Here is a 26,733-nt window from a genome sequence, read left to right as displayed (position 1 = left end):
CAGCCCCGCAGTTGAATGGGTTGTGTTAATGAATTAATTTAACATCATTACAAAGTGAAAGGTTACATTTCCCCCTTTGTGAAAGGTTAGCGGATGGGGATTAAATTGAAAAACATTCACCAGTAGATTCAAGTAATTCACTATTGAATGCTAAGCTGAGTCTTTCAAGAAAGCTGTGTTTATTTAATGTGCCACCAAAAATGTTGCAAATATATCTGCATTAATGAGATATTGAATACAAAAACACACGCAACAAATTGGTTCAATTATTCCGTTGTCCTGTTGATTCTCAAAACCTAATATCGGTGTTAACCTTTCCGTTAAGATAATGGTTTTAACTGGAAGTCTCTTAACATATATTCAGGCTACACACAGATATATCGAATAAGGCACTGCCATCGTATGAGAGGTGGAGGGTTTGAATGAATGGCATATATTGGATTTGGAGCCGCCGCTGCTGGCAAACAGCCGTCCTTTTCTAAACCGTTTGGTGATTCAACCCGCTTGATCTAACCGAGACCGGCAGCTAATTGGTCTAATTCGTTGATCAAGTAAGCGCCCTCAGGTGAGAGCTGCGTCTCTCTACTCAAGTGAAGAAATCACATCAAGTATGCCAACATATGTCCATCACAGTCCATCACGCCTCGCCCTCCCACACATGCACCCAAACCCACCATCGTTTATGGGGCAATCATTTGACTTGTGGAACTGAATCATTCCTTCTCACTATGAAAATAACTGGTGTATTTTCTCCAATACACATTTTTATTCCGAGTGCAAAAAAGAAAACACTGAACCCACATTCACACAGGTTTACCAGAGTTATCACTATTTATTTCCAGTATTTCCAGCAGAAGTGTCATTTTATTTCATATGCAAAGGGCACAGAAGTAGGAAATGGCTTCACACTGTTACACCTGAATGGTTTTTATGTACATGAAGTTTCAAAGAGTTGCACCATATCCATAATACATCACGCACAGGTGATATCTTCAGTAACACAATTTGTGGTCTTTCTTCACAAAAAAATGTATGTACTCTCCTTCAGTATGTAACCGTATCCCTCTAAGCATAAATTACAATAATAGTTGTCCCACATTTGAATGCATAAGAAATGGAAGCACAAGGTGGTTTCACTTTTTATAAAGCCCTTTAAACATCCGGTCACATCAACAATGGCTAATCAATGCTACAGTAAAAATGTAATCCCTATTTTTCCATAAATAACAACCATTACATTATTTGCTTATAATTGATAATCAGTTTGCTACTTTACGCATATAAATTAACTTCGTTTTTTACACAATAGTATAACGGGTCTCTATGAAAACAGATAATGACATTTTTTTCATTAATTGTCAATCATTGTTACATTCAAAGTTCAAGTTCAAACATTTCACCAAAAAAAAACTAAAAACATTTCAGCCTCTTGTTTGAATCTCAAGAAAAACAAAGGAATTATCTAAATAGAACCACTAAAGCATTCCCACTGGCCGGAGGTTGGCATGTCCCTTTTAGACCTGCTGCATTGGCTTCAGGTTGGGGGAGACCTGGTGGAAAAATAACAGAGACAGTAACATCAAATCAAACAGAAATGTTTGCATGTTTGGAGAACCAAAAAATCATTGTTTGACCTCAAGTTTGACCTTAACCTCAAACATCCACTCTGCTTCCCAGATGTGTGAATAAGTGTTGAACATTGGAGATGTAGTGAGCAGATAGACACATTCATTATTCATTCCACTCAGCTGGAACAAACTATTAAGATCGGAGGATGTCATCATTCTGCTATCATGCAGCGTTCAAGAGATTCGAGGCACAAGGAAATTGCAAGACTGAAATTATTAATTTCCTACTTTATTCATCCTAAAATGAAGGGAAATGTGCATCCCAGACCACCATCAGTCCAAGTCGTATGTCATCTTATATTACAATACTAACTAGGGTTGCCGCGGTATACGGTATTACCGGTGTTACCGGTGTTGAGGCCAACACCGATTACTCTGTGTTGCCGGCAACACCGAGTTTTTTTTTTTTTTTTTCAGTACTAAAGAAATAATTCAGTAAAATTCTCATCTCATCTCATCGTCATCCGCTTATCCGGGGTCGGGTCGCGGGGGGAGCAGCTCAAGCAGTAAAATTCAGTAAAAATGAATAATATAATTATAATTAAGAAAATTAAAATGTGTAGAATAGGCTGCAGTTGTGCTCTGTGCGGAAGAGAATTGGCGCGCCGAGAAGTGGCGTGCTTCCTTACAAGACCGGTAACCATAGCAACACCGGTAAACAAACCCCGCGAAGCCAAATCCCTACGTGAGCTCCCCGCGCTACGGCCAATCCCGAGGCGCACAGAGCTTTTGGCCGTGATATTATGATATATAAAATTCTATTATACTATTATATATAGAACATTATAAGACGCCGGGAATTGGCGCGCTGCCAGCCGCTGTCACCGAGTGTGAGAGGTGAGTTGACGGAGAAGATGGCGGTTGACCTAGTTTCAAAGTTAATACCGTTTATACCGGTAATACCGGTGTTGACACGAGCGTATTACTCGGTGTGAAAATGTCCACACCGCGGCAACCCTAATACTAACATTGTTTTAGTGTTTTAATACCACAATGCCTGGGTTTTCTCAATAGCCCCACAGAGGCCGAACCAGAGATATTTCTGTCTGGTCCTGCGGCTGTCCGCAGTGCCCTCTGTGGAGGGTGTGACGGGGCTTACCTTAAAATGGGTGCCCGTGCACGCCTGGATGTCTTCTGGAGTCAGCCCCTCCCACACCTCCACCAGCGTCAGGCCCGTCTCCTTATCCACGTCAAACACCGCCTGGCAGTATCCACGCCCCGAGTCAGAGATGGCGAGAGGGAGAGGGAGAGAGAGAGAGAGAGAGACACACACATCAATAGAGGTAAAACAACCAGGAAATAAATAGATAGTCCTGAGGAAGAGGAGGCGAGCACTATTTTTGTAGTTTGCTCCTCAATATGATTTTCTGTTTGACATTTGATGTAAATTCAACATAAAGCCTAACCAACAGCAACAGCAGGCATTTAATCAACTCAACAGCATTTAGACCTTCATCTGTCAATATTATGCCACCGCGGCTTATGGAGAGAACCGTTTTGCCGCATCGCCAACCACCAATATCCACGCTCCCCATCCAGACATACTAGAACTAGAAGTCCCTGCTTTTCATCAGGCCTTTCAGACTCTGAGTTGATCCAGAACAATAGCATGGAGAGCACGGCCATTCAGCATCTTGGTACATAATCTCATTTCCAGGCCAGGCAAGGTGTTACAATAAGTCAAGTTAAACAAGACTAGGTATTAGTCTCTTATGTGGAAATGGTGACTAACGTGGGGGGGGGGAGCCGTAGAAAACCTAAAACTCATAAACTCACAGTACGTTTTTTAATAATTGTAAGGAAAGCCACATTTGATAGTCGAGTGGCATACACAACTTTGCACATTATATCACAATCATGTATGAAGTGCTACCCCCTGGGATTTCTTTGTTTTCCAGAGTTTTAAAGAGGAAACACTGACGCTGGTAAGATAGCGTCTGCCGTACTGTTTATGACGTTACACTACATCGCCCAGCCCTCACTGTATAATTTGAAGACAAAGTTCCCAACAGTGCATTCATTTCCCCCCTTTTGGATATCCTCAGATAGCTACCGTCCTCCCTCAACTAAACCATGGTCCCGGGGGCCACGTTTTCGCCCTGCCCCCCCAATTACACCGTAACTGCTCCACCTTCGCCAAATCCCTCCCTGATGGACAAAGTGACGGGGCTTCCACACCACTGTCCCGAGCAAGGCCCGTCAGAAGCACACTGAGGTCATTAGACATGGGCGCACGCGCATTCACACGCCCGCACACACACAGACACACACACACACACACACCCCGGTGGCAGCACAGGAGGCAGACATCTCACTCAAATCTCGCCACGCAGATTGAGCGAGACAGGGGGGGACGGGGGACTACTGATAGTGTGGACGTGTGAGCGGCGTGGCGCGGGAGATTTTGAGGGAAGAACTGCGGCTGCGACGCCTGGAGATGCCGAGGGTGTGACAGCTGATATTGTTTTGTATCAGGGTGTCACCGCGAGAAGAGCGGTCTTCATATTCCACGTCGAGATGCATGTAGTACTAGGCTAGGATTAGGGACGGCCCCTGGCCCCCTAATCTAGATGCGGTTTGACACAATAAAAGGAACAGAACTTTTAGGGCGGATACCGGTTTCCCGTTTTAGCAAGTGGAAATCCAGTGATCTGATTTACTCAGTTGTGTTTTGGTGTCTCAAATCTCAAGTCATTGACTATTTACGCTCAGACGACTTGTCTTAGGGTGAATACAAAGAAGTAGCATGTAAGGGTTAGGCATCTTGGTCAAGGAGGCTTACAGTTAGGCTGAGGACTCTGGGGATTTGGCCGAGAACCTTTGGGTTGGAACTCAAACATCCAAGCCACTAAACAAATCCCCATATACCATTTTAGACATTCAGTAGAATATAAACATGTATACAGCAGGATACACAAATTTTTTTTCCACTTTCAGCTGCTTATAAGTTATGGCACAAATATATCTTCCTCTCTAAAGCATGGCACCACATCTTTCCTGGAATATTACTCCTGCATGGTGCATGTTTTGATGAAGGAGTGCTGTGTTGTTGATGCACCATGGGGAAAGGGTCATCTAATGAATGGTCATGGCCTCATCTCTCTTAAACAGTTTAAGGGTCTGTGAAAGACTGGCTGGCGAGTGAAGTGTATTTCAATAATAAGTTCAGTAATGAAATTATTATAAAGCGCCAAGGCTGAGGTCGTCAGTTTCAAGAAGGAAAAATATGGGGAGGATAATGGAAATTTCTAGATGAGCACTATGGCATTCCAAGAGTGCTTTCAAGACTTCCAGGTAGTCTTTCACTCACGTGAATGTGAATCTCCTGCACATTATAAAAAAATATTGAACAAAAGACCTATCGCTGGAGGCTAGGCAGCCGAATGAAAAGAAGAAAGAAATGAACAATTCCTCAAATATGTGACAATGAAGATTAGCAAAGCCTCCTTTGCGTTGCTTTGCCATGTTGGCTTGTGTCGTGTCCCGCAACACATGGCTGTGGTTCTCAACGCAGCCACGAGGAAAGACAAGGAAACGATGTGATTCTCTACGATGAAATCTACAGACTTAACACCTTGAGGCTGAAAGACAAATTGCCCATAACAATAGAGCAAAATTATTGCAAATATCCGAAAATACGCCCCTTGAATGGACATATGATGCTTTAAGATGAATTGGACACAGTCAATGTGTTTCAGCGTGTATATCTCCCTCAAAGAGCACCGCTGTGTAATTTATTCATGTCAATTACCGTATTAGAATATAAATTGTTCTAAAGAAACAGAAAGAGAAGAAAACAATTAGAAGGAAACCAGGTCATTCAGAAAGTAGACGGTTACGCGTTCAAGAGAGAAGGGGGGTAGAGGAAACACGGAGTGCCAGAGGAGTGACAGACGGAGAAGACTTATATACAACGCGTTTTAATGTTGACAAGATTCCTCTTGTTTACCAAAATGATGTTGTGCAATCACGACCACAGCCAGTCGGGGAGAAGAATCGGCACAGGAAAACGTGTTCAAATCAAATTTATAGAGAGCACATCGGCTTGACGACAAGCATTTCTGACAGCTACAGCTTCTATAGGGTGGTCCGCAGGACTGAGTGACCCCGGGACACCGGGGACATATACAGCCCTTCCAATGTAGCACACACACAATCAGTAGGCTCCGAGACCGGCTCCTGGAACATCCCCTCAGGCCACTTTACATGCTGATCTACACCTCCTTCCTCCAGCACTCTCTATTCTCTGTGGGCTTCCATTTCCTCCTCATCCTCCTCCTGCATTAGCTTCTGTTCCTCCCTCGCCTGCCCATTCAACTCTCCTGCTCTCACACAACTATGTGAAGGGACAGAGCCGGCTGTTCCTTCACAGAAGGCTCAGGTCCTTTGATGTGTACCCCGGGCTGCTGCAGGTGTACTGCCAGTCACACTGGTAGCCAGCACACTGTCCATTGCTGTGGCGTGCTGGGAGGGGGGGGGGGGGGGGGGGCAAGAAGGCTAAGGGAGCTGCATAAGATCAACAAGCTGGGAAATAAGTCTGGCCCTTTTCGTGGACTAGAGCAAGAGAGTCTGGATGGAGGTGGGGGTGGTGGAGAGGAGGGGGACGGACAACAGGAGGGCCATTGTGGACAACCAATACTCCGCTACGATGTGTTCTGGCAGATGTGGAGCACCTTCAGCTCCAGGCTCATCTGATGGTTCCATTTATTTTGGAACCATCTTGTATCCTATCTCTATTTTGGCTTACTTCCTGGCTCTGTACACCTGATTTAACCCCCCCGGGTGATTTATACAGTTTTATGGATCTATCCATCTATCCATTCTTCCACCAACCTCCTACCAACATTACTAACATCCAATTATTAATAAATCTTTCCAAGTCAAGGCCAGCTCCATTCAGTCCAATGCAGCAGAGATGCTGATGAGAGAGAGTTGGATGCTGCTCGCCTGTGTGTCCTCGGAAGACACCCCTCCCACGACACCCCCCCCGTCCACAGAAGCCCTCGAGGACAACAAGGCAGACGGTACAGAGACGCTCTGTTGAGACACACTCATTGAAGCAGCCCCCCTCCTCAGCCAAGTCGCTGGGAGTTCAGAAGGGCATTGTGATCAAAAGACTAAACTCTACAAATAACAACAACGGCTCGTTCTCAGGAGAAAGTGCCTGCACGAAAACAAAACCGGCCTTTTAACGAACACAATGTTTATGAAGCCTGGTCCTCTGAGCTGCTCTAGGCGAGGAGGTCATTAGGTTTTGTTGGCTTGGGGAAAAATGGTTATTTCCAACTGGTTCGACGTTGGATATCCACAGAAAATCGATATATCCGCCCCTAAATGAGTCTTGTGGGTGTTGTTCGATGGTGCCGGGGTCATGCATCAATGGCAAATTACCAGAGAGATTTGTATTGAGTCCAGTAACTGCCAAAAAGCAAGTAAGCAACACATACCGTACATACAAACACACACATTAACCTAACATTGACACAGAAGCACAAACGCATACAAGTATTCTGCTACCAGAGTTATATTTTACTCTAATAACATAGTATTACTGTACGATACACTTGTAGAGGATGAATCCGAATACATGCAAGTCAACCAGGGTCCCACTGCCTTTCCCTTGGCCAAAGATAAAATGACAGATGACCAACATTTACAAGGAACATTGCCTAGTACATTGTAAACATCTTGGAGGTTTGCATTCAAGCAGCTCTTTAGGGTAACATAAATGAAATAGACATGTTGATCTAGCGTATGCAGCATTAATAGCGCCATGGACATGTAGAAAATGTCTTTACGATAAACCCTCTTACGACTAGCGGCCAAGCCATCGACCATTGAAACAAATAAAAATCAATAGCTACCCTCAAACCCCTTGCAAGACTCGGCTGATAGGATTAAGGATAAACGAATAAATGTAATTTCCATCTCCCCATGTTGCTTTGCTGCCTAAAAGCCATCTATCACTAACCTGGAGCTGGGTAGTGTGTGTGTGTGTGTGTGTTAAAGAAATACTGAATGAGCTGGATGAATAGAAGTGTCTGAGTATTAAGAAATGAACTATTCAGACAAAGAAGTCAAACGTTTATAAAGAGACAACAGGGAATGACTTCCCCCTGCTAATATTGTCCTGGGAATCATTTGATTACCCTGTTTCACAATTGAAGTGAAATCAAACATACTGAAAACAATCAGCCTGCATGTCTGAAAACCCAATTGACGCATTTACGGAGTAGTTTGGTTTTCCCTATCCTAGGCATCACATTAATAAAACAGGATATCCGCACATCATCACCAATGAGTAAGAGCTCGGCTTCTCGCTTCATTAGAGCGTTGGTTGGTGGAAACAGATTTCTCCTTCCCTACTGTAACAAATTAAAGCTCGGCTCTCGGAAATGTATTTTGTGTGAGAAAAGAGTTGGCTGCGTTCCCATGCTACTCAGACGTTATCCGGCAGCTAAGCACTGACCTTCTCTGTGATGATGCGATCCACACACTGCTTTCCGGTCAGCGGCAGGTTGCATTTTTCCATGATCTTGTGCTTCCCACCCTTTAAAGAAAAAAAGAATGAATGAGAAGAGGCCGCATATGAGGGCGACAGGTTTAGCTATAGCTTAGAGATAACGATGCCAGGCGGAAATAGGCTACTGGTATCTGAGATCTTTGTCAAACATGTGTGATTATAAAGTTGGTCTTGTTTGATAAGAATCCAAGCACTGAATATTTTATAGAATAGCGACATGACAGGCATGTTAGATATCTCTGGAGGAAAGCGGGTTTCATACCGCATATCAAGACTAAAATGTGAACGATCACATCATTAAATGGGCGATATTTGAAACTGAATTAGATGTGGTCGGGATAAAAAGGGATAGAAGTAGCCCCTTTCGTTCTTGCAATAAATGCATACAGTTGGCCTAATAGCTCCTTTAAACCTTCCACACACACACAAACAGCGTGCCCACCTGTTTCCCCATCTGGCATGCGTCCGGGCTGTGCGCCATGCTCATATTGTCACAAGGAAATCGCGCAGCAGTGAGCATAACGCTCCTGTGAATGTCAAACATCACATTGCCCCCCCTTTCGCTCGCTCACACCATCCTGGGAGACATCCTGAGCGTGAACGGCTGCAGCTGGATCACCCACACACATTCTCTCTCTCTCTCTCTCTCTCTCTCTCTCTCTCTCTCACCCCACTTCTCCAATCCTAGGGGCCTGGGATTAACTCGGCCAAAGGCGATACACCGATGAGGCGGTACACCTTGTCCCGGGACGAGCGGAGGAAGGCCAGGGGTGGGGTGTGGTGGATAAGGAGTGGGGGAGTCTCATTGGGAGGATCGGTGTTACCGGGGCTGCATACACCTAATCGTTATGGGGACGAGCTATAGGGAGATGAATGCGCTGGTGGGGGCGGGGCTTATGCCTCTTGGGAGATGTGCCCTCTTTAACGCAATCATGAGTCCAGCGATACGGAGCCATAGCAGTGTGAGTCACTGGACGGGCAGGCGTGCAAGGCGCTTCGAGGGATGCATACTGAACGATGAAATACAAGAGGGAAGGTAGGCACATAGACAGACACACGCGTACAATCCAAAAAAAAAAGCCACCCGCCCACACAGACAAACACGCACTGTCCCACCCAAACAGACACACACACATGCAGTCCCACTCATACAGACACACAAACACATATAGTGCCAATCATGCAGACACAGATACACACACAGACAACGCGCACACACACACACACACACACACACCTTTGCGGAGTGCTCCATGGTGACCACCACCTTCGTTCCAGCGCTGGCGACCAGATCCATGGCTCCTCCCATTCCCTTCACCATCTTACCCTGGAAGGGGAGGACATAAGGATTATAAGCAGGGTAATTGGTTCATTTTAGTATTGTTTTGACATTGGTTTCATCTTTAAAAAAAAAAAAAAAAGGGGTTTGTGAGGGACAGATGTTACAGCGACATTTTAAGTGCAAGCTTTGTTAAACTTGACGACACAGCGCTTGAGAACGCTGAGAACGACATGCTTCTTCAACACAAGAGCCGGGGAGAAAGGTTTGTTTGTGCTAAGCCTCAGACGAGGATATCTGTTGTTGCTTCACCTAGGAGAAAATACATTTTTAATTAGCCGTAAGCATGCTGAGGTACCATACAACGGCAATACAAACGCACAAACCATAACAATAAAAACAGAAAAAGACTGTTTTCCTACCGATAACTCCAGGGTTTATACATCAATTCTACCCATTAGGAACCAGTCCAAAAATGACATCCAAAAACACACATCAAGATCGGCGTGCAAATGTCATACTAAAAACACTCATCGTCAAACGGCGAACCGCATGAACGCGTTGACTCTGGGCCAATAAGCATAGGGGGCCTCCCAATGACGACGCCGGGGCATACAGATATAGCCGCGGGGCGGAGGACGGCGTAACCGCATTAAAATCCCTTTCACTCATCCATCAGGGGAAGAGGCTGCCCACGATCTGCCTCACCACTGCAGGATACGCAGGGCTAAGCTGGGTACAACACGGTGCATACTGGGCCCACCCTGAGGGGGAGCAGCTGGGGGAACCAGATACCAACATGGAGAGATGAAGGGAGTATATTAAGATTCTATAAAAGACGTATCTTTTAAAAAAAAAGAAAAAAGGGGGTCGACCTTATGGGAGGGATATGGCAGAGGAAGATGAAAAAGAGGTTTTTACAAGTTTTTAATCGTAATTGTACTAGCTATATAGGGGGGCGTGGGTTCTGCTTTTGGCAAATTACAGCCCGCCCTCCCCCCCGGGCGGGCGGGCGGGCACACACACACACACACACACACACACACACAAACACACACACACACACGTTGTCGATGGCTAGAGCTCACCAAACCCTGTATCGATTTTCTTTTCAAGATAAACCTTAGCGGGGTCTTTCCCTGTATAACACTTATGTTAAGTGGCCATCTTCACACCTTCCCGGCTTTCTGTGGGCATGCCCAGACAGTGTTGAAGGTTGCTCGCTTCAATATTTTGATACACGATGGTCCGGTGAGCCAAAAAATAACTATAGGACTCCAAGGAAATACAGGGGATGGGCGAGGCCGGGCCTGCGTGGCACGGGGCAGTGCGTGGCGACGAGGGCTGGACCATTAATCAAATACAAACCGACATCTCAATGTAATAGAACGTGACTTTCAAATCGCAAAGGATGCGATTAAAACAATTATAATATCTTATTTATTTTAATTTTAAAATTCAATGGTTCAATAAAGATGTTATAATTTCAATTCATGCTTCAATTCTTCTCAACATATCGCCCCGACTCAAAAGAAAGAGCAGTTTATACGTTGAATGCTTCCAATGTTGTGTTGGTCATACTGCAATGATTTATTGCTTGTTTAGTATGCGATATTTCGTTTTAAAGTTCCTTATGTTCTGTATTATTCACTAATTAGATTAGTAGCAATTGCAATATTGGTTGAAATAATCGCAATTCCATTATTTCCCCGAATCGTTCAGCCCTAGTGGCGACAGACGGCATGGAAGCCTGGGCGCCGCCTTTAACGCCATCGCCAACATGAATTAACTCAGAGGCGCTCAAACAGCACGGAGGTGTGTCTGTGTTGCCCCCCCAGGGCGGAGAGGGTAGGGGGGTGGGGGGGGGAACAGCATGTGACCCGAGAGCAGCTGGTACTTTAATTTACAGCTGCATTGGGCAAGGGGGGCGGGCGTTCGTCAGCGGACTAGTAAAGTAAACAAAATGGTAAATGCTAACAATTAAACCAGGGTAAAGGAAATAGGCCAGCTGTGAAAAAGTGTGGCACTGGAAATAAATATAAAATTGTGGCCTATATTTCAAGGCTGGACTAAAGCCATCAGACGGTTGATAAACGGCAATTGTTCCATCATTTTCTTAACAAATCTCGACAGCGGCTCAGATGTGTGACCGAGTGGGTCTTCCTCACATCCTGCGGTGTGTGAATACGGGGGCATCTAAAAGGCTTTCAGTTAGTTTTCCTTTATATGCATACACTGTACATATCACCATAGTCATGGTATCCAAGGGCGAAACAACCATACCCTGCACATTACAGGGCCAGTTAAAGTGCAGTATTTGTGACGCGACCACAACCTAGACCACCACTGCCAACAGGCAACATCCAGCTCGTAACAGAAGCCCACTGAGGCCACAAGGTTAGAGGTCATCCGTCGAAGCTCCTCCCTGACCAGTGATAATGTGAAACAGACTATGCACAACTCCATATAATATGCGGCTTTGCTGTCTGATAATCAGGCCAGTCTTTAATTGCCATGCTGCGCGCTGCAGCAAGGGCAGAGGAGCGCATTGTTTGTGCCATCCAACTACGAGAGGCTGGCGAGAGCAAGGGAATGGGGATTATCCAATAACATATTCCATCACGCACACTAAGGCAATTTCGTCAAATCCAATCTAGCTTCAAACCATGATTGGTCACCGAATAGACTTGTTTTGTCTGACCAAAAAACAGGCATGGTTGCTAGGCTACTATTCACTGGCTCACCTGAGAATTAGCCATCTAAAAATGTGTCTCCGCTGCCTCTACACGTCACATTGGAGACCTTTTTAACGTATTCTGCCCTGCAGTTAAGGGGATCACATCTAGAGGAAGCATTACAATCGTACCCAGGGAACTTGTTCAAAGAGTTCGCTGCCCACAAATGTATTTTTGTCATTTCAATAACACAGCTTTGTTGACATTAACCTTGCCCTCGCAATTTCAGAATTTCTTACTCCTTTTCATTGTTGAATTTGGATTTCCTCCCTCATTGAATGGTCACATCCCCGCTCGGGAAAATAATCTATAAAAAGGTATTTTAATCTGTAAATCAAGACCGCCAAAATGCTTGAAATTACCCCAAGCACACATAACAAACGTTGGCGTACCCATTCAAAATCCTGGGGGCCACTCAGGATTAACATAAATCATGTTCATCTACAGAAAGGGGAACTAAAATTGACATCATCAGTATTTTACCCAAACCTGCAGCCGCTTTCCCATTTCCATAATTGACTGAGACATTATTATTGTAATAATAATTACATTGTAATAATAATACTAATACAATTTGTATTATTAGATCTAACTGTAACAATAACTTCCATTGTGTTTTCTTGCAGAAAACATCCATTTTACTCTAGCAGGACAATTTAACTCTCTCTTTGACGTAACTTGAATCCTAATTAATTCCATGCCCACTGCAGAAAGCAATTGCCGACAATAGTAATGAAATGGCATGTAATATGAAAAAAGAAAAGAAATGGAAAGGAAAAAATGTGTTAGAGAAGGGACAGTGTTTTGGCCCAACGATATAGATAGAATATTTCAGGTGGGTGTGTGTGTTGTGTAATAGACGCGCTAAAATAAGCCCTGCTATCCTTGCCTGGCAGACTTTTTGGGCTGACACCTGCCCCAGTCTGTGAGGGTAGAAAGCCTCCGACAAACCAAGTACCATTCACCAAGATACTCAGCTACCAATAATAACATCAAATATCCATCCTGCTTAAGCCACACAAACAGACACACACATACATGCCAAGGACAAAGAAATATATACTGTGGCCCTTGTGTGAGTGCATGCAATAATTTAGGACATGCAACACATATATTTTGACTGCTAAATGCCTGCTGCATTTTCCCACGGCATGCAGCCACTTTGGAAGATGCACATCAAATGAAAACATGATGGAATATATACTCCTGAAGACCACAACACTTAAGATGCTTTTTTTTTGCATCACCATGACAACAATCTGCTTGTTGTGTGTCCACAGCAGTAAACATCCTCAACCAAATATTTTATTTTTATAATCCACTCTACGAATCGAAGGGTTCCCTTCTGAATGCTTCTCTTCCTCTCGTGTGCCTTGGCAGTCTGAAACAAGATACTCTTTCCATTTAATAACACGGCTACATACTGCCAAGAGCCTTCGTTACCGTGACAACTAATGAAAAGCACCAGGCGTGGAGACAGGCCTGCGAGAAACACAATTGGCGTTGCGTTTAGCGTAACTGGACCTCGTGTCCCCATGTCCCCCTCATGTGGACGCGTCTGCTGAGGAAGGTGGTTACAATGCATTGTTCATCTCCACAACAAAAAAAACAAGAGTCAAGCAGACCTCCCTTTAGCCAGAGATTAATGTCATTACTAATATTGTGATTTCAGGCAATTTAGGGGCAGAGGCAGCCAACGGTCACGCCGCAAAATGATGTTTACCCAGGTAGCATTATAGTCACTTGCGGTTAGGTAACAGCCATGTCGAGAGCTGTGTGACTTGATTAGAAAATTCTAAGTGCTTAATAATATGGGGGTCTGGCCGCGATGCTTCTGAAAAACGGCGTGTGTGGGGTAAGAGGCTGCAAGCTTTGTTGTGTCTGTGCGTGGAGAGGCCTATTCAGAGACACATTGACCTGCGGTGACTAAGCCTGTGTTTGCTCTCATCAGGTGGAGTACTATCTGGTGGCTGCTGCCAGTCTGAGTGTAAACAAGCACACTCTTAGCCGACTTATGACCGATTACATTACGTAGGCCTCCGACAAACAAACACCTGAATCAAATCACGACCAATACGATTAGTGGTGGCAAATCCCGCCGGGGACACGACAAAGGTAGAAATTATAATTAGAAACCATCTTCTCTGAATCGTATCAATATCAGGGAATGAAAGTGAGAGAGAGAGTGAGTGAAATTTTGCCACATATAAAAATGTCCAAATTAATTAGAACTGCACACCGTCTCGATAGGAGTTCACAGCCCACAGTCACCGCCCGCCCCAGCGACCTCTCTTTTCATGCCGTTTGCGGGGGCACATCACTCAGGGCAATGAGTGAAGTGTCCATAAGCCTTTTCGAGGGAATTTGAGTCATGGGTCAAAAGCAAATGCCTATTATGTGCGGTTTTGAGCGTTAGTGCTTAGCTTAGCGTTTATTAAAATTGACACTGTGGCCAGATTTGATGAGCTTTTGACCAAAAGCTTGGCCCACTTCTTAAGGGGGTTGGCCTCTATGCGGGTACCTAGTCTCTGGGCCTGGCTTGTACACAAGTGGAATGTGATTGGTTGAATACACACACACACACACACACACACACACACACACACACACACACACACACACACACACACACACACACACACACACACACACACACACACACACACACACACACACACACACAGTATATATAAATACATTGTACGTTATTTGCACTTGGTTGCTGAGGAAAGATTTTTGCAGTTTTCACAGTGTAAAACAAAATCCACGTGTCCCTTATTGGTCAGAGAGGCAAAAACAGTCAGCATGCAAATTGAAAAAGGCCTGGGCACCAAGTTTCATAACTGTTGCTCCATCGGGGCGGCAGGGCGGCGGGGCTTCAACTTTGACCAGGAGTTACAGCGCACCCTATGGACGAAACGGTACCAACATTCTTGGACACCAATTTGTAGGTCAAATATGTTGGACAAATTCGAGAAACGTTTGCGCTGTCAGGGCACAAACTATGAGTGTTTCTAGGTCAGAATAAGAGGAAGAATTCCTATTAAAAAATAGTTCTTCCAAATACCAAATTAGCTTCTGCTCCATTGACAAGAATACCAGCCGCCTTGGTCTGCTCAACGAGCTCCTCGTGCATTACTGCTTAATGGCAGCGACACGCTGTCGTCTTGAATCCTAAAGAATGTCATTCCCCCCAAACGTGTTTCATAAGCCCGACAATTAACTGAACGTGTCGTACACACCGCGACTAGCTACTCCAGTGTTCTGTACGACACAAAAGAGCAAAGGGTTTCAGTGTGTGTGTGTTTGTGGGTGTGTGTGGGTGTGTGGAGGAGTGGGGGATGTTTTAAACTGGAAAACCAAAAGCACACACATGCAATGGAAGATTTGGAAAGCAGGCCAGAGGGATAAAATGAGATTGTAGTTTAGAAAATAATGAGGTTAAATTCTTAAAATGACAATCGTGTTAATGGTTCATGTGAATTACTATTGAATGTTGTTCAGATAAATAAAACAATTCTGTGGCTAAGACTAGGCTACTTTATTGCTTGCTGATGCGAAATTTCAAAGAAATATTATTTAGGTGGTTCAATAGGGTCATATTCACCATACAAATAAGTAATGTACCTCAACAAAAATGTAAAGGGTATAATATGTACTTTCTGCCGCTGGAGATCTCAATCAAAACCAAAACAAAATACATAGTTTGATTATTTTGTGAAGTAGCTGTTGAATCCATTTTAATGTTCATGGTTCAGGTAGAAAATGCAGGGTTAAATATTTAAAAAAAGGCTTGGCTGCTAGATTTTGCCACTCGGGCAGTAAAAAGACAACATTCTACGAATCAATTTTGGCTTGCCGCGAGGACTACTGGTACATTCAAAAAACAATTGACTGTTAAGACTTGAAGGGTTGTAATAACATTTAAAACATATTGCTGTTTGAGCGCCTCTGAGTTAATTCATGTTGGCGATGGCGTTAAAGGCGGCGCCCAGGCTTTCATGCCGTCTGTCGCCACTAGGGCTGAACGATTCGGGGAAATAATGGAATTGCGATTATTTCAACCAATATTGCAATTGCTAGTGACAATATACAAGTATATGTACTGGATGCATAAGTACTTTTATGCTCAATGGCAACGGAAAAAAAGCACAGCATGGCTAAGAGTAAAGGGCTCTTTATGGTTCCACGTTCACGCAACGCGAGGGGGTTACGGACCCCTTACATCCTTGCGGACCCTGCTTGCAGACGTGCACCTCCCAAAAACCGTAACCTTCCGGCGAGGTGACGCAGCAGCAAGGGCTGTGATTGGTCCACTTAGTAAAACCCGACGCAGAACCATAAACGTTCACGACTGTGTCGAAGCGTCTGCATGGTCATTGCGTTGCGGGAACGTGGGACCATAAAGGGCCCTTAAGGCTTGCTCAGAGTAAGCCTGGGTAGGTGCCATGACAAAGGCTTTAATAAAAACAAACTGAAACTTGGGGCATTTAAGCACCAAAATAAACAGGTTAGCACAGAGCCAGTAGACCTAGAGTAACACAAGGTTGCTCTTTTGTTCAATGCTGGCTAAAAATCAATCAAACTATTCCCAACCCTCTTATGAAGCTGTGGAATGTGACAAGCAACTGCTAAAACCTCCCCATTAGACGAAAACACAGGACACGGACTCCAGATTCTTTGTTAGCTCCCATTGTTTTCTGCAGACGTTCCAGCATTAGTGGATTGGCAGCATCACCGGTAAAAGCATTAGAAGGCAATCGACTGGAAAAAGGTTTATCTGCATTTTACAGATTAAAAAGGTGTCTCTCATGATAGATATAATCGCAGGGAGATGATAACAGCTCCAAACCGCTTCACAAAATTGCTCAGATTTCATCCTAAGTACTCATCCTTACAAAGTGAAGTTGGGGGGGATGGGTACTTCATGCTTTAAAAAGGATTTAACATAGAAAGGCAATCATAGAAACATGTATGAAGCTTTTTTAGAAACACTTTACCATAAGGGTACATGAATTAACCAAAAAAAATACCAATTAACTGTCAAATAATGGCCTTGTAATCATTATTTAATATTTTTTATGCAGTAATAACATCAAAACTAATAAGTAAGTAACGAAGCTACTGACCATTTGAAGTCGCATAGCTACTCTGCAGTCTTTCCGGACATATTTTTTAGTATCTTGGTTGTTCAATGTGTTTAGTCTATCCAATATTGATTGTGTGCTCTAATTGTTCTTCGACTCATCTCCCGGCCACTTTGGTTAAAAGCATCTGCTAAAGAACCAAATAAAAATTCTGCAATGTTAGAAAATCCATTAAAAAAATATCGGAACAGGTCTTACTGCAACAAAATAGCCAAATCACAGCTAAAGCACTGCCAGCAAGAAGCAACACCACATGTAACAAAAGAAACAAAAGTGTGGGCTTAAATTGTGTGTCCATCAAGACAAAGAGATTTTATTTACAAGACAACGCTATGGAAGCGAAGTGTTATGCATTCACTTGAGAAAATCAATTCTGCTGCTGTTGTTCTGAAATAATCAGATAATTTTCTAGAAATGAATTCCGAGAAATGTTTTAATGGCATAAAAAAATGCTCCTCCGTTTTTCCGGTGGTTGCTGCTGATCAGGTGGACCCATGCCAAATTATATAATCTGACGGTTAACTTGATCACATGTAATGGAAGAGAATGCATTTCTTATATCAGTGAAGTGTGTCATAACGGTTCAACTGATCCTGGAGAAAAAGCTGCATTGTCTAGCAGATCCGAAGGGGCTCTCCCTCAGAACAACCCCAAAGGCCAGAGGTGCATGTACAAAGAGGACAAACTAATAACAATATCATTGATATGACCATCTCCTAAAGTCTCAAACATAAACCTAAATAAAATTGGAGTAAACTCAACAGGTTGGCTTCAATGAAATCAGGGCCTCAGGTGAATGAGAGCTTCTCTTGGGATTTTGAGGCATTTCACTAATTCGATGAAAACAACAGCAGGTTATTTTTTCTATGATTACTTTTTAGGGAATTCAGAGATAATAATGTTGTTAATTCAGAAATACAAGGCAAAGTATTTTCTCTTCTCAAGTGAACGCATTACGCTTCTGTACAACACTAACACTAAATAAATCGATGTGCCATTTTGTCTCCTTCTTCTCAAGCACAAAGTGAACACAATGTGATGCGTGGAATGCATAAAAACATGATATTGATCTGGCGAGAGTTAAGCGGTAGAGAAATATAACCAAAATAATAAAGCCGTCTTGTGCACACGGCACTCTTGAGGATCTCAGAAGGAGGTGAACACTGGGCACTTACCGGAATCATCCAGTTTGCCAGGTCACCGTGCTGCGACACCTGCATGGCCCCCAGCATGGTCAGGTTGATGTGTCCTCTGCACGGGGGGGGCAAGAACACTGTTAGCCTCCACTTCAAACCAACACTCTTTCCATGCACCCCGTCCTATTGTATTGTGAATGGAAACATGACACTGTTCAATATTGCTGAATATTCCGGAAATTAAACGGTTCTTTGGTTCAATTTTGGATTTTTCATTTTCATTTTGATCATAAGATCACACTACTCTTAATAAAACATTTCTTATTCAAATGTTGCTGGCAATAAGGCCTGTCCTCACAACTGTGAAGTTAGTTTATACTTATTCACTTTATTTTTACACATTTGTGTTTTTCCACATAGCAGAAACGAGAATCTTTCTCCTTCGTCTATTTGTCTGCATCAATGGCTTGCATAAAACTTATTGTGTCATGAATCATCTCTGTCATCTGTGACATAACTATTAGGATTCACTGATGTGTGATGAAAACAAAATTGTATATGGAAATAAATGTATTAAATATTGAAACTTTTCTTTTAGACACAGGATGTCTGTTAAACATACAGTGTCAGTGAAGGGCTGCACATCTGTGTGCACAGATGGAAACCTAAACAAATGAGTTTTAACTACGGTTCTTCTGTTGAAAGTGATGGAACAGTTCCGAAAAAATGAAAAGCTGTTAAATACAGACCGTCTCCCACGACTATGATAATGATGAATAAGTGATAAGATACACCTACATTTTGTGATAATTAACAAGCTGCTAAATTGTCTGTGTCTTTCTGTCTATGTGTTTGTGTGAGTCGGTCTGTCTGTCTCATCCTGTATATGTGTCTGTCTGTGTGTCCGTCTGGCTCTCTCTCTCTCCGTGTGTGATGGCTGAACATCACTATTTATGAGTACTATTGGATTTCCTCTAGGTGGACAAACAAAGGTAATGCCCTGGGAAGAGTGGGCTGCGTCTTAGACAGCCAGCAGATCAATACGAGCCGGGGCGATATTGGCCAGGCGTTGCCTTTGTTGATATCCACAGGGTTATGAACCACCATCTCTGCTGACATCACACACACGTGGTGAGTCAGTGGAGGAGACCTTTTGATGTGATTCATCACTTTTCATGCATTCTGATAAATCGAGTGGTATATTTAAACGCAGCTTTGGACGTGACTTTTGTTTTTATGGTTGATCCGCTGGGTTGTTATGATTGCGCAAGAAGTGCCACAACAGCGCCGGTTATCTAGTTTGGTTTTACTGTTCTATTATGTCGCAGTATAATATAGTATAATATAACTGTACGTTTTTACAGGGCTTACCCTCTGATCATGGCGAAGGACTCGTCACTGGAGAAATAGGCAGCGCCGGGGAGCACCGTCACGGTCTCCTTTCCTGTACAGACATCAGCAGACAACGGTTCAATCAGCACGGGAGGACGGTGAACTTTAAAAAGGCCACTTGTTGTCACAAAACATGTCAAAACCCATTATTGTAGCGGCAACCTCGCCGGGGCCTAATTTGTCTTGAATAAAATAACCATCCATGCCCGTTATCGTTCTCTGAATGAGAGGTCAACCAAATGTGTGAATGGATTCCTGTCTTGTATGCATGTCCTTGCAGGGGAATTATGAACGGTGTTGTAAGGAGAGGGGTGGAAAAAAAACACACACGTACCGGCATTGATCAGGTCAGGGTCTACGTTGTCCTCTGTGGGGTACGGGCCCTGCACGGAAAAGGACAAGCAAACGGGCACACGTGTGAACACACGCATACACCCTGACACACACACACGTCACACGCACAACACAACACAACACTTAATATAAATCCCCACTAGCCCGGTCTCTCTAGTCATGAGACGATGCCGCAGCAGCTCTTTCGGATTCGACGTGACGTTGATTTTTTGTCTCCGCTCGACAAAGAGGAGCGCCCTTTTTGAAAGGAGGCCGGGCGTGAGGGGTGTGGATCTGGCAGCTCCGCTCTCCAGCTGGAGTAATGAGAGGGCGCTGACAAACGGGGCATTAGCATAGTCACCTGCCCCCACCTGGAGAACGCAAGTGATTGTTAAACGTGGCAGAGCTGCCGCCGTTGTGGAGCTTTTGTGAGGTTTACGAAGCGCGTAAATAATGATTAGGAAAAATGAGGCGCCGAGCGGTCCGCCCTCAACAATTGCGTGCATAAAACTAATTGCCGCACATTTCAAACAAGGGACTTCATTTACAGGCTGCTATTAACAAAGATTGGGCATGAATCTGTAATCTGGGTGCCTGCGATGGCACTTCAGCTGTGGGGGTGATTATGAAAATGACAAGCTTCACAAGGGAGGAACAATAGCGCTACTCAGCCATGGTGGTTACCTGACCACGAAATGGCTCAACAAAAATAACAGCAGCAGGTCTTACCAGTCCCAGAATGCCGTTCTCGCTCTGGAGGTGGACGGTGATGTCAGGCTGGATGAAGTTGCTGGCCAGCATGGGGATGCCGATGCCCAGGTTTGCTGAATGAGCGCTTTGTCAAGGAATTTGAGATCTAAAAATCATGATCGTCATTACTCAATCCACATATATTGTGGAGCTGTAAAGGCCTTAGCAAGACATCAACACATGGGATTCATGACATTTGTATTGATCCAATTCAAGCACAAGCATGGAGGATATATTGTAACACGCCGTCATTTATTAAACATATTAAGGAGTGGAAATGGATTCAACATAGGAGAGGCGTGTTCAAATGTGTTTCTCATTGATAGAATTAAGAGTGGGTGTGACACTGGAAATACTGAAGATTTTGGATGGTATCTGATGTAATCAATGAATAGAAGAAGACTGCAATGCTTAACATACTTAACGATCACCAATCTCCAAAAGATCATGCTTCCAGGAGCATGGTGGTGAGAGAGGGGGCACCATAGATAGCAGTTTAAAGAAATGCATGCATAAATGATATCACCAAATTATTCATGATCAATATTATTCATTCACCATGTATATTCTATCAGAACAAGGCTGGCGATGTATGTTTCCATCCAATATCCAGCATTGGCCTCATTGTGGGCCAAAATAAATCGCCCACAGAGGGAATGTTCCCATGGACTACAAGTACGACGAAATGTCGTACACGGACGACGGGGTAGAACATGAGCAAAGAGGAGGGGAGGAAATGCTGCCTGCTGCTATTGTGAACCAAAAGGTCAGGATCAGATCAGAAAGCTTTTGCGACTGCAGTTGAACATGCTCCCCCTACACTGATGTATTCCTCCAGGCGTGCAAACCGCGCCCAGTAAAGGATACCATACATGCCATCCTCAAACTCAAGCGCCGCTCGCCGGATGATCCGCTCCCGGACGATGTCAGAGTCCTTCTTGGGTTTGGGCTTCTCTGTCTGGCTCTTCTTCACCGTGCGTTTCTGGTACACAACACACGTGACCGATTAGAAAGGGTGAGATGGGGGGTTCCACCACTGTAAACAATATCCATTTGAAACTCTTTGTAAATTGGTAGTGTGAAAGTGGCTTGCAATGAAAGACACAGATGTGTCTTTCATTGCAAGTGTGTCATTAGGGAACAGGGCAGGTGTTGGGGCATCTTGCTGAAGGTTGCTTAAAGATAGGCCAAACACCCTAGCCATTACACTGCCCCTGTTCCACAATTTAGTTCTAGGAGTCAAACAAAGGCTTGTCTGTGACCGACAATGGCCACTGAACAATATACACACAAAATGGTTTTTCATTCAGGACACACCCCCGTGTACCTCTATTCTCTTCTCGAACCCTGTGCCCTGCACCACGCGGTGCACGTAGATGCTGGGAATGTGGATGTCCTCCGCGGCAAACGTCCCCACGTCCACCACCTCCTCCACCTGCAATAGAGACACACACGCATACACACATCATGACGTGACCTTCAGACATACAACCGGGTGAGCCCAGCCCATCACTTACCCTACAAACATGCTCCAGTGCTCCTGTTGATGACTGGGGCATGAAAACCATATTGTGATAGAATCACTGTAGCAGGGAATAGCCATGGCCCACCGAACTGTACTGTGGGTACAGCCTTTGCACGTTTTAGTTCTGCAATGCCAAGACTTGAGGCTAAGTTTTGTCTCCTAATGCCTCGTCTCAGTCACGCCTCAGTTGTCACCGTAGCCCACGCTGGTAATATCCACATTTAAACCGAAACCAGATCAGCCAACTGGGTTATTGCTTTGTTTTAATTGGCTTTCTGTGCCACTTTGCAAACATCTAAAGCTACTTAGGGGTGAATGGAGATTCAAAAAGCATCGTCGCCTAGTTGTCTCAAAATCGACATCTTGATCACAATTGATGATTTCCAAATAAACCAATGGGGAAACTGTACATCTAGAATTATAAAAAGACGACAAAGATGCAGTCTGACATGGATTTGAGTGAGAACTGAAGAACTGATGCTTTTGCACTTCCCTTAACTCAAGTGTGAAGTGGAGAGCCATTCATTAAAACCATTAAACATAATAACTAATATCATAATCCATATCATAATCACAATAATGTAATGGAATCCCAACAATTGCTAAAAGTTTTTGTGTAAATGAGAACCGAGATGGCAGCGAAAAGAGAATATAGGTCAGGGCCTTACGCTGCTCAATGCAGGCGTTTATTTTCGACACTCTGGGAAGAAAATAAATACAAAATAAATAAAGAAATACTCTGCAGAAAGCCAAATGATGGCAACTCCAGATGGACCTTAAAATCAAGTGAGGAGGTGGGAGAGAGAGCGAGATAGAGAGAGACTCTTGCTGAAACATCTGCAGCACTTGTTCGAACAGCTTGACTGCTGAACCCCAGATGGAGACAATAGATGTGCTGTTAAGTACGCAGGCCCTAGAAAATTACCACAGCGAAAAAGGGTACAAATCACACCAGTGGGCTGAATTACCCGCAAACCCCCCCCCCCCCCCCCCAAAAAAAAAAAAAAGCAACGAAATCACTTAACCCATTCCCAAACTGGCGAAAAATCCATCCTCAAATCGCAGCCAGTGTATCCATGACAACGCTGAGAGGGGTTCTGCTGGCGGCCACCGGCTCCTCTCCGTCGGCATGGTGTGCCGAGGGAGGGGGCGGAGATAAGAAAAAGGGACTTGATTCAATTTTCCTGAAGGCACACTCGCGCCCGGGCCCCACGTGCATGCACCAAGTAGCCTACACTCAGGGCTACATGTGTGTGCATTAAGGAGAAGAGGGGGCGATTTCATAGGGCCCGTTTGATCCGGAGCAATCTTAGTAGTAGTGGGGACTTAACAGCACATCTATTGTCTCCGTCTGGGGTTCAGCAGTCAAGCTGTTCGAACAAGTGCTGCAGATGTTTCAGCAAGTGTATCTCTCAATCTCCCCCCTTCCCACTTGATTTTAAGGCCCCCCTGGAGTTGCCATCGTTTGGCTTTCTGCCAAAGTATTTATGTATTTATTTTGTATCTATTTTCTGCCCTAAGTGTCAAAAGAAAACACCTGCATTGAGCAGTGCATGTCCCTGACCTATATTCTCTGTTCGCTGCCATCTCGGTTCTCATTACCACAAAACCTCTGAGCAATTATTGGAATTCCATTACATGGATTATGATATGAGTAATTATGTTTAATGGTTTCAATGAATTGCTGATGGGGGCATACAAATATTTTGGGGGGTGATTGGTAGAGACTTCCTCTCTCCTGGGGAGGGGGGGGGGGGCGTAACCCACTCACTCCCCCCCATAAATATTTTTATGCATGACAATTAATTGTTATCTACATATGCACATACACTCATGGTGGCCAAACACAATTGAGCAGGTGAGAGCGTGTGTGTCCGAAGCTGTGCCTCTATTGATGTGTCTCCATCTGCACCCACATGTTCACATCAGGGCAGGCCCGGCCACGGGAAGGCCTGACATGGCAGGCAGAGCCCAGCAGGGGAACAGAGTTCCTCAGGTGCGCACGCTCACAAACTCACCGTGGGGAGTGAATAACAGTGTTCCATGTGTCGGTCCTACCGTTTAAGTACCAGTATCAGGGTTGTTCAAGGATCGATGTTGTCCAAATTCATCAATAAGAGTCAAAGGCAATCGGATGAGGAAACGACTGTTCTTTGTTTACCCGGGCAGCGATGCACGGTATACACAGCGAGCAGCTTAAATTGTTGGCCGTGCTCAGGGTCTTTCTTTGAGACGCAATAATTATTGCATTATTTATATAACGTACCCATACATTTACGAAGGAAAAAGACCCATAAGTACCAAAATATTGGGGTTCAATGGATTGAATATGAAGTATTTAGGTTTCACATCGTTAGCTTGTTTCCTATCACACTGTGTTCAGACGTTGTCACTAATGCTATATATCTCAAATATATGTTTACCTGGGCCTCTAATCCGCTCGGCTGAGGTGTGCAAGAGTGTGTGTGCGTGTGCGTGTGCGTGCGTGCGTGTGTGTCCGTCCTCCTAGACTGGAGGATGAGGAGGAAGAGACAACAGTGCTCCGTGTGACAATGACACCACACTCTTAATACTCTGTATATTTATAGCGTTCCCATTTCCCCTCACAGTCTGTACTGGGCTGCCTCCATGCATGAATGTTTACATTTGGAATGACTTAAAACTAGTTAATAGAGATCATCTTGTATGTGTCTATGTAGTCCTAAATGTTTTTATTATTTGTGGCAATCATTGATTTTAAAACACCCATACTGAAGAGATTGTTATGATATATTGAGGTTTCGTCTTTTCATTAACCTGCCAAGGAAACTGGTCCCATGTCAAAATCTAGCAAGTCTACCCTATGTCTATAATGTAAATCGTCATTGGTTTTGGAAATAAGTCTTCAGATTCAGCCGGTGCCATTGTGAAAATGCCTTTCATTGGCACCATCATCCATTTCAAACACCGCCGCTTCGCTCACCAACAAAGGCTGTGCAGAACCCCCTGTTCTCCTCTCATCTCTGTCCTATTGTATGGCGTACATTTGCCCCCAATTATTAACCTAATTTGTGAGCCCTTAAGCCCATAGCAAAGACAAGTTGAACAACACAGCACGATGGTAGCATGTGCACCTACCTATAGAAAACACATGACTGCACGACAAAACCAATTCCTTCCACTCAACAGCTTTGTTTTGGATTCCAGTACCACGTTTAGACTCAAGTTTCTCGTCCACAATGCCGCCATTTAATTCAGATACAACACTGGTAAATTGGATCCCACACTAGCCTAATGAATGGGTTTCACAGTTTAAAAAACTATGATCCCCTGCAAAGTAACATGCAGGCGTTGGTTGTTTAGATTAGAACATTATTCACTTGTAGTTCCATTCATAGATTCAAACTACACTATTGTTTTGCATTACATTCATATTGGCTTCCTCCGGCATCACCCACGTCTTTACCACACACTGTCGAGGACCCGAGAGAGTTAAGAGAAGCCGCGGGGAAACCTTTAATTCAGAACAAGAGTTTTATCAAGTCTCGCACGCTCGCTTTTTTTAAAATGTATTTTATTTAATTTATTTATTTTTCATTTTAAAATCCTTGATCTTAATTTTTTCAGTTATCAAATCTCACAAATTACAACTATGCATGTGCTTACGTTTGCTTGTATTTTTTTAACTGGATATAGACACTATATCTGGTCAGAAGACTGTTGCAGTTTTGTGGGGGCCTGCTTTTGATCAGGGACCAGCTGATTGTAACACTACACACAACTACATCCCCGTGTGGTACATGTACTGAAAGAAACCAAATACTTGAGAAAAACTGACTTGGACTCCTTTCAAAATGTGAAGGCAACTGTACAGTACACTAACCGGTCAGCATGGACTGAGTCACCGAGGCAATGACCCCTGGTTTTAATGCACCACAGTTGGACAGCAGGAGGCTAATGCTCAAACACCTAAGGATGGAACTCATTCATATCCAATTAGACCCCTGCCCTTTTGGACACACACACACACACACACACACACACACACACACACACACACACACACACACACACACACACACACACACACACACACACACACACACACACACACACACACACACACACACACACACACACACACACACACACACACACACACACACCTCTTTGATTTGATTCACACCAAAGAGAATTGTACCCCACAACGCGCTGGTGGCTTTCAACATACCTGTGGCCACGCAACCAACTGGAAAGCATGGATATGGAGCAATCAATTAGTAGGGCTTGGTTACCTAGCAACCTT

The 26,733-nt window shown here is 44.1% G+C and overlaps 1 protein-coding gene across 1 annotated transcript in view; it reads right to left on the bottom strand.

Moving 5' to 3' along the window:
- Positions 1-783: 783 nt before the first annotated feature.
- oxct1a (3-oxoacid CoA transferase 1a) overlaps positions 784-26,733 on the bottom strand; it is a 38,884-nt gene continuing 12,934 nt past the window's right edge. The window contains exons 8-17 of the mRNA XM_056591810.1: positions 22,251-22,358; positions 21,791-21,905; positions 20,903-20,997; positions 20,175-20,223; positions 19,820-19,892; positions 18,488-18,563; positions 9,389-9,478; positions 8,098-8,178; positions 2,728-2,829; positions 784-1,550 (exon numbers count right to left, since the gene is read on the bottom strand). Coding sequence (XP_056447785.1) covers positions 1,515-1,550; positions 2,728-2,829; positions 8,098-8,178; positions 9,389-9,478; positions 18,488-18,563; positions 19,820-19,892; positions 20,175-20,223; positions 20,903-20,997; positions 21,791-21,905; positions 22,251-22,358 — 825 coding nt within the window. The 3' untranslated portion in view covers positions 784-1,514. The remainder of the gene's footprint in view (positions 1,551-2,727; positions 2,830-8,097; positions 8,179-9,388; positions 9,479-18,487; positions 18,564-19,819; positions 19,893-20,174; positions 20,224-20,902; positions 20,998-21,790; positions 21,906-22,250; positions 22,359-26,733) is intronic.

This window comes from Gadus chalcogrammus, chromosome 6, assembly GCF_026213295.1.
Source record: "Gadus chalcogrammus isolate NIFS_2021 chromosome 6, NIFS_Gcha_1.0, whole genome shotgun sequence".
In the NCBI taxonomy this organism is placed as follows: Eukaryota; Metazoa; Chordata; class Actinopteri; order Gadiformes; family Gadidae; genus Gadus; species Gadus chalcogrammus.
The sequence above is the reverse complement of the archived record's forward strand: the minus strand, read 5'-3'. Positions and strand labels throughout refer to the sequence as shown.